This window comes from Etheostoma spectabile, chromosome 10 (genome assembly GCF_008692095.1).
Source record: "Etheostoma spectabile isolate EspeVRDwgs_2016 chromosome 10, UIUC_Espe_1.0, whole genome shotgun sequence".
Taxonomy (NCBI): Eukaryota; Metazoa; Chordata; class Actinopteri; order Perciformes; family Percidae; genus Etheostoma; species Etheostoma spectabile.
Genome location: NC_045742.1, coordinates 18,398,936 through 18,408,015, shown reverse-complemented (window position 1 = coordinate 18,408,015; position 9,080 = coordinate 18,398,936). Strand labels below are relative to the sequence as shown.

Below are 9,080 nucleotides of genomic sequence, written 5' to 3'. Positions count from 1 at the left end.
TTTACCCTCACTGAGCGAGACTGTCCCCGTGTTGCTGGGCTGCTGGGGCGAGGCGGTGTGGCGTGAGACGATGCTGGGATGCGTGACACGCCTCCGTCGGCTGGTCCGTCTCCTCCCTCTGCAGACCTCCCTCCTCCTCCTCTTTCTCTTCTGCACTGTCAGCGTCTGCATCTCGGCCTACTTCCTCTATGGTGTCAAGCGAGAGCTGGAGCCGTCGGGAGGGGGCGTGTCTGGGGCAGATGGAGCGTCCGCCGACTCGGACGACCCGAGGGTCACTCCGTCCCGGCTACTACCTTTGCGGGGCGTCTCAGGGGGACCCGGGGTGGATCCCGGAGGGGCCAGGACAGATCCTGTGGTTCTGGTGTTTGTGGAAAGCCAGTATTCTCAATTGGGTCAGGAGATTGTGGCCATCTTAGAGTCTGGCCGGTTCAGGTACCGGACTGAGATCTCTCCTGGTAAAGGGGACATGCCCACATTGACAGACAAAGAGAGAGGACGTTTCGCACTGGTGATTTATGAGAACATTCTCAAGTATGTTAACTTGGACGCCTGGAACCGAGAGCTGCTGGACAAGTACTGTGTGGAATATGGAGTGGGCATCATTGGCTTCTTCAAGGTTAGGATAACACTACACTTCCTATGCCTCCCCTCCCTCCCTCCTCTCCCTCACACCTTCTGCCCTGTCCATCTGGCTCCACCGTCTCTAAGGAGATGGGATTCACAGGGTTGGAAAGACCTGCCTGGTTCAATATCACTCAGTCCCACTGCACTGTTTCTCTCATGTTCTATCTGTTTCTTGTTCTTCTTTATTCTGCAATCTGGTCTCCTTTACTATTCTTGCCCATTCTCTTGTTTTTATTTTCGTGTTTTCTCTCCTTTGCTTTATTTTCTTTTAAACTCTGCCGCCTCTGTACCTCTTTCTTCCTCTATATCTCCATTAGTCTCTCTCTCTCTCTCTCTCTCTCTCTCTCTCTCTCTCTCTCTCTCTCTCTCTCTCAGTAATCCGTAGCTCAGCCTGTTTGCCCGAGGCCTGTTTTCAGGTCTTATGGTTTTAATCGCCATCTCTCAGCCATGGAAAGAATATAGAAAGAGATGTGGAGGCATGGATGGTGGTGCAGTGATGTTAGGCGGTGTAGGTGAAGGTTAGGAACCAAGCCTGCTGGGATTTACCAGCTATTGAGAGAGGAGGAAGTAGAGCCAGGGTGTGCATCCCAATGACCCTGACAAACAACGTTGCTGCCGTGGTTTGTAGCAAACTGTGTTCAGTAGAACCCAGTCAATATCTGTATGCCCGATTTTAGCTTATCACAAATATCTTTATCGGCATGTTTATTGACCAATAACAAACAAGAAATTGCAGTGATTAAGAATTTCATTACGAGTATATTTTTCAACTGTAAAATGTTGCCTTTGGAACATAACTTGGTCACAATTCTTTAATACCAAATTTAAAGGAACCATATCAAAAAGTATTTGTTTATGGTATGTACAGTGTTAACTCCAATGTTTTCGTCGGGATCCAGAGGACCTCGGCCCTCTTAACAGCTCAAAAAACATACTTAGCATTGTTTTACAGTGCGCTATGGGCCTCTTTTGTGTCCTTAATGAAATCATTTTAAAAAAAAATTGTATTGTATTATATGTACGTTTTATTACTTTAATTTATCAGATTTATGATTATCTTTCCTAGTTTTATTAGAATAGCATATAAACATAATTTTGAACATTTTTAGTCCACTTTTGAAAGTGACGCCTTACTTCTGCTTATTAGAGACCTCAGTTATAAAACATGGTTAAATGCAACATATGTTCATATGCTCTGTATCTCTGCTCTACTAAGTCTTTTTGGATTTCTGTTATTGGTGTTTTACAACAGTTTGTTAGCAAGACTTGGAACTCTCTGGGGTCTTGTTGACCCCAAACATAAGTAACATGACTATAGGGTTATATTCTGTAAATGTCTTTTGTTTGTGAATGAGCTTTTTGCAAACAAAAGGAATATATAGTTGTTACCGCAAAGGTTATAAAACATAGCAATCATGAAATATTATGGTATTTGGTGGAATAGCAATACTTGACGGTCATTTTCATCAAATGTCCCAATATGTGGCAAATGAAAGGGCTACACTTACGGCATTTTTCCATTACATGGTACCTGATCCACACGGCCGCGCGGCCCCGTCCTCCTTTTTCCATTGTGAGTTTAGTACCCCCTCTTGCGTGAGGCGAGCGTGGCTGGTCTTCATAGCAATGCAGAAAATTACCGTAATCTAATGCAACACACATACAGAATGTGGAAGGTGTGTTGTTTTTGATTTTCAACATGTGGCTGTTGACCATAAGCTGTATAATAATTTTACAGTCAATGCTGTTGCCTCAGCCAGAAGACACATTTAGTTTCAAAAGAAGCTGGAAGCAGAAAAAAAACACCACATGCTAAACTATTTAAAAATGGCGGGTTTGTTCAGAACACCCCTGTCCGTCGTTAGCAATAATGACGCAGTAATTATTGACAATTCTCTCCAACCAATCAGTAGTCTGCAGGCTTTCACGTCACCTTTTGGTATAGCCTCAGCTCACTTGGAACCTCGACGGAGGTGATACTAATAAAGTACCTGTTGGCAGGTACGAGGGACGTTTTTCACAATGGAAAACCAAAAAAGGCGAGTCCAGATGAGTCAAGCAGGTACCGTGTAACGGAAAAATTCCATTAGATGCCTTTCAGCATATTGGGTTTAATAAGATCAGAAGCAAAGAAGAAAAATAATCTAATTAAAATGGTTGATTTTGCAATAATAGTGTTTACACATATATCAATGGGGTCAGTGGGGCCTGACTTTTTTAGGAAAGAAAGCCAGTGTCAACAAAACACAAGTATGAAAGAATATCTGGTGTTATTGGAATTTGTTTTTTTAATTTAAATATTGTTATCTGCCTCTAAAATCCAGTATCTGCCAGGCGTTGGTTTGCAGATGTGGACAGCACACAGTGCATGTCAGTGATAACACCCAGTTAGTAAAAGTACAGGAGTAAGTAAGACTTGTGTATAGATGTGACAGAATTGGAGAATGTCACAATATAGAGATAATATTTCAATGAATAGTCACAGAACCATTGAATCTTAGAGGACACAGCAGGAGATTATTCATTTTGACTGCAGTCTCAGAGAACAGCAGATGGAGCATAGCAGGTAGAGGCTGCCTCATGCCTTTATGCTTGAGTAGGCCTAACGTTCCTTATTTCACACATAATTTGAGGAATTGTGGAATTATATTCAGTACATTTCTGTCTTCATCGTTCTTGTGTATGATGAATTTGTGTGATTTCTCTCTCTTGTCTCTGTTGATCAGGCCAATGAAAACAGTCTGCTCAGTGCACAGCTGAAAGGCTTCCCCCTTTTTCTTCACTCTAACTTGGGTCTGAAGGACTGCGTTGTCAACCCCAAGTCCCCCTTGCTCTTTATCACTCGATCGGGGCAGCCCCTGCCAGGTCCCCTCCCCGGGGATGACTGGACCGTTTTTCAGTCCAACCACTCAACATATGAGCCCGTACTGCTGGCCAAGACCCAGTCAGCTGAGAGCGTTGCATCGATGGGGCAGAATGCTGCTCTGCTCCCATCGGTGGTGCAGGACCTGGGGCTCCATGATGGTATCCAGAGGGTCCTGTTCGGCAACAACTTGGTCTTCTGGTTGCACAAGCTGGTGTTTGTGGACGCTGTGGCATTTCTGACGGGGAAGAGGCTCTCGTTGTCCCTGGAGCGCTACATCCTGGTGGATATAGATGACATCTTTGTGGGCAAAGAGGGCACACGCATGAAGGTGCCTGATGTTAAGGTGAGATTGTACATGAGTTTTAGATTTAAAAAAAAAAAAACTTTATCAGTAGTAGAAACTGAACCCATTTACGTATTCACCAGTGTTTTTAACAGCCCTTTTGCTAAAATATAAAAATGGCCTCACACATAGCATGTGCTCCCATCTGCCAGTCATATAGAAACCCCGGCTTCTCGCTCCTCTTCTCCTTTTGAATGCGTTCGTCCCAGTAGGCCGCTCAAAGCTGACAGGCCCCACTGCTCACACTGTCACAGAAGCTCCACAGCAATGAATATTTCAGGGGCCCAGAGACATACAAAGAATTTTGAAAAGCTCCTTGCTCAGAGCAGAACAGACCCCCCTCACACGTGGAGGCAGAGGGTATAAAAACAAAATATGGAAGAAGCATAGAAGCAGTCTCCTTACTGGCAGCGCAACAGCAAGCTTTTAGGAACAAATCACACCCTGACAAGATGGAGAAATCTGTGAGCGTGAGAGAGGGTGTGTGCTGGGAGTCTCATCCAGCGTGGAGATCAAATGAAACAAACTCCTGAATCAGAGGAGAGGGAAATATCAAACGGAATGAAGAAGGAGTAAGGCAACTGGGAGTGGATGTTCGATGTTTACCGAAAGAAACTTGCAGACTGAAATATGAATGTGGGCACGCGTGCGCCTTGGCGTTCGTGCTTTCTCTTTAATGCACTCGTGCACCAGTGTAAGCACAGGGTGTATTGACTTACTTTTCTTTCCTCCCACCTTTTCAGGCCCTGCTGGAGACACAAAGGGAGCTGCGCACCCATGTGCCCAACTTCACCTTCAATCTGGGCTTCTCAGGGAAATTCTTTCACGCTGGTAAGATGCAGCCTTGGAAGAGAACTTTGCTACTGTTAATTTAGGCGGAAATAAAAACCTCCTACTAAACTGAAAGAGATAACTACTATATTTTGATTCACATCATTTTAATTTCTCTACTCCTTCATGATTCCTCCTCCCCCATGCGCTGACTTTATTTCTTCTGCTGTAAATCTCCCACATGTTTCACTCTATTTGAACTCCTTCCTTTTGCCTCTCTGACTTTCATTTCCTCCTTGACCCCATTTCACCTCCGCCTCTTCTTTGACATTGTCCATTTTTATCTCCTCCATTTCCTTTTCACCCATCACCCCCTTGTTTTTTCTGAATCACCTCCCTTCCTCCATCTCTCCTCACTCCTTTCCACCCTCTCTGTCATGTCCAGGAGCTGATGAGGAGGACCTGGGAGATGACCTGCTGCTTTCCTACGTGAAGGAGTTCTGGTGGTTTCCTCACATGTGGAGCCACATGCAGCCCCATTTATTCCACAACCAATCTGTGCTGGCTGAGCAGATGTTGCTCAACAAGAAATTTGCCATGGTGAGTCACAGGGGGGCGAAGGTCAGATCACCTCTTTGGGTGAGCGCTGTGAGCAGAGTTATCCTGGCTCATCCTATCTTCCTTGTTCAAATAGGAAATCTAGGGGCAAGGTGTTAATGGTTTTTACAGTCTTGGTTGATTTGGCAATACCTGTGGTTACTGAGGTAACTGCAAGTGGTCTTTATTACAACAGCAATCGCCACTTTCCCAGTCATAAATTATTGCAAATGCGATCAGATGTCATGCTGCACACAACGCGAGAACGTTTCGACACAACAGGAGGACACAGTGGAGGTTGGAGATGTGCAGTCTAACAGCTCAGTGTGGCAGCGCCTTCTTGTTCCATTAATCTCTTGCAGAAGTTCTAAATTGTCCGCTGAAAGAGAGAGAGGACAAAAATGACATTGGCATTCTTTTCACCCTGCGTTTCGCCTTAACGTGAAGCAGCAGCAGTAGGATGTCTCAATTGCATTCGCAGTAACGTAACACAACTCTGATGTGACTGTAAAACCGTAAACAATGAGATTACGCGCATGCATCGTTTGTGTGGACTCCTCCACTACCAATAAAGACTACTATTTAGAGAAAATATTGCTGAAGGGAAATGCATAAATTACCTATTGTGGAAAAAAGGCTGACCATACAGTATCAAAAAATGGGGTTTGATTTCATGAAAATCTTAAGGAATAAGTTATAGCTTCAATATCTTGGAAGCCTGATGGGTTAACCTTTTCATGCTTGATGGTGTCTTTGGTCACCTTCCAGGCAGCTAACCCTAACCCTAACCCTAAACATAACCATTATCAGGCTGCCTGGAAGGAGATTTTAAGAGAAAAAACACCAAACACCCTTTTTCATTCTCTCTTTTTTTGCCTCCTAACTCTCACTCCTGTGTTTTTTCTTAACCTCTAGGAGCATGGGATCCCCACTAACATGGGCTATGCGGTGGCGCCCCACCACTCTGGCGTCTACCCTGTCCACATGCAGCTGTACGATGCCTGGAAGAAGGTTTGGGGCATTAAGGTCACCAGTACAGAGGAATACCCACACCTGAAGCCTGCTCGCTTCCGGCGAGGTTTCATCCACAGTGGCATTAGCGTAAGACCACTTGTTCATACACACTGGGCGTCCAGAAGGCATCATTATCTTGTTACCTCTGGCCTGTTGTTTCCCTCCACTTTGCTTCTCAACAGTCATTACGTTTTCAGCCCTCTTAGAATTTTCTTTCGCCATCTACATATGCTCTCCTTCATTCATTAATTATCTCTCCCTCTCCACCTCCTCCAGTTCTTTTGTTCTTGTTCTTCTCTCATGGCCAGCGGCTACTCTTCATCCTGCATTTGTCCGTCTCCCTCCTTTCCTCTCCATCTCTGCTTTTCTTAAGTCTTATCCCCAGAGATACTGAGCAGTGTCCTGTTTTTATTTACCATATATCAATGAGGCAACATGAGTCTTGAGTAGAGCCCGACCGATATATCGGCTGGCCGATATTATTAGCCGATATAGGCATATCCCGAACTATCGGTATTGGTAGCATTTTTTTTTTTAATCTTCATTTATCAAAATCATTTATAATGACAAAGAAATTATTCTGATATACGGTGAATTATTATTGAAAAAATAAAAATGGACAGTCAACCATGTTATGAGCGTTGGTGTTGCATAGTTTGTCCACCAGAGGGCGCTCTACACCGTCCCTGTTGGCAACACTGACTTTTTTTTGTTGTTAATGTTTTTGTTCAAAGGACTTTAAGTTTCATATCCTAAGTTTGTATTTTTATACCTTTTATTTGTCAGAACTTTAATATATTTCTATATTATAATAATATATTATAATTATAAATGTAATTATATTATATTATATACTATTTATAATATATTACATGTATTATATGTATATTTATTATATGTTCCTCTGTTATGTTGTGACAATAAAACAAATTATATTATTTTAGTGAGAACTCATAAATAATTACAAATAGCTAAAGTTAGGGAATCTGTTCATGTTTTGTAACATGTTTCTGTATATATTTTTTTAAATATACAGTATATCAGCCGTTATATCGGCAAATCGGATTTTTAAATAATCAAATATTCGTATTGGTACCGGCCTTAAAAATCCGTTATCGGCCGGGCTGTAGTCTTGAGTAAGGCAATCATCTCATTAGTCCTGCGGGGCTGTTGTATTCTTCAACCGAGTGTGAGATAACGGTGTAGTCAAGGGAACCAGTCTTGCATGAGACACCTGTCTGAGTAGTGCTGCCCAGCAGGCCTCAGCACCTTAACGAAGAATGACATATTTGGCAACAACATAGCAAGTGTCTGCACACAACCAATCACACGTTGCTAGCCGGTGCTAAACAATATTGTTATGAGAGCAGAATTAAAGTTGAATAGATTACATTCAAAAAAGAAATAAATCATATCTATCTGTTTGCCAGGTTGACCTTCAGCGCTGATGGGAAACAGTGCAGTCTCAGTCCAGCTCCTTTGTAGTGTTGGCATTCAGGCGGCCTGTGTGGTCTCAGAGCTGGACTCCCGTCCTTGAGATAGCGCAGTCTGAATGGACAGTCTCCACTGCTTACTGATGATTGATATTCAGTTCCCCTGACACTCCAAACTGTAAACGCATTTCCATGAATTTCCATATAGACTCAGAGTGAATAAGAGGTTTGCTTTGGCTAGATGAGCTGCATAATATGAATGTTATTGAAAGCAAACAATGTGTGAGGGAACCGCCTGGAGTACTGACAGCTCCACTCTCGGTGGAGGGCTGATGGTGTGTGTGTTTATTTGTGTGAATGCATTTCTTTGGGATTTGTGAATTTTGTTCTTCTTCTTTTTTAACTTTTTTTGTGTTTGTTTACATCACAGGTGCTACCCAGGCAGACGTGTGGTCTTTTCACACACACCATCTTCTATAAAGACTACCCTGGCAGTCCGAATGAACTAGACAAGCTGATCAATGGAGGAGAACTCTTCCTCACTGTTTTGCTGAACCCTGTGAGTCAAAAACACATCCACACTGCACACTTGGAAACTCATTTAACTGGCGGTGTAAATTGAAGTAAAAAAACGAGGGACGGGATGATGACTAGTCAGTGACTCACTCAATGATGTCTGCATTGTGCTAGCTTTGTTTTCACACTACTGTGAAAGCTTCTTTAATTGGAGCCGCAATCGTCAGCATGTTTTGTTTTGAGAGGTTACTTTTACTATAATATCTGCAGAAAATGTCACTGCAGTTCGGAGATAATTTCATTCCTTTCAATGCCTGACTTTTTTTTAAACAAATCATGTCCAAATTATAGAAGCACCCTTTGTTCAAGTAATTTCATCATCGTTTGTGCTTTGCCTTATATCTATTCTCCACAACGCTTTCCCAATGTGCATTTGTATAAAACCGGAAAGGGAAGCATTCACACGTGGTTTAGAGGATTGTCGGGGACACTGCCTCATGTAAAGGATAGGTTCACAATTTTCTTAAAACAATAGTCAAGTGCTCATATGAACATTGCAACAGGTTTTGCTTGTCCTCCTGTTCATACTGGCCCTGAAGAGATCAGTTTGTATTTAAAGTCCACAGGAAGAAAATCTCATAACTAGAGGTCGACTGATATGGGTTTTTCTATAGCCGATGCCGATCTTTAGAAATCAGGGTCAGCCGATGCCCGATAAATGCTGCCGATTAATTTTGGGCGATATTTGACTGATATGTGCTTGTTTTTTTTTAAACCTCTATTTGAAAGATAAAATGTAACACTAATAATTACTTAAGATACACTACATTTCTCAACAAAAACATTTATTGAACACTTCACCAAACTGCACTTGTATACTTCAATTACAAATATATTTAATAAACAAAACAGGTAA

At 42.6% G+C, this 9,080-nt stretch overlaps 1 protein-coding gene and 1 long non-coding RNA gene across 2 annotated transcripts in view; both read left to right on the top strand.

Annotated features, from left to right (window-relative positions):
- Positions 1-3: 3 nt before the first annotated feature.
- Positions 4-9,080, top strand: part of ndst1a (N-deacetylase/N-sulfotransferase (heparan glucosaminyl) 1a) — a gene marked incomplete at its 5' end in the record, with an annotated part of 16,455 nt that continues 7,378 nt past the window's right edge. Inside the window, 6 exon segments of the mRNA XM_032528670.1 lie at positions 4-616; positions 3,351-3,833; positions 4,577-4,664; positions 5,050-5,204; positions 6,117-6,302; positions 8,079-8,207. Coding sequence (XP_032384561.1) covers positions 71-616; positions 3,351-3,833; positions 4,577-4,664; positions 5,050-5,204; positions 6,117-6,302; positions 8,079-8,207 — 1,587 coding nt within the window.
- Positions 2,445-2,607, top strand: LOC116697364 (uncharacterized). Its single transcript, XR_004333988.1, has 2 exons — positions 2,445-2,484; positions 2,545-2,607. It is a non-coding gene; the product is annotated as an uncharacterized LOC116697364 (long non-coding RNA).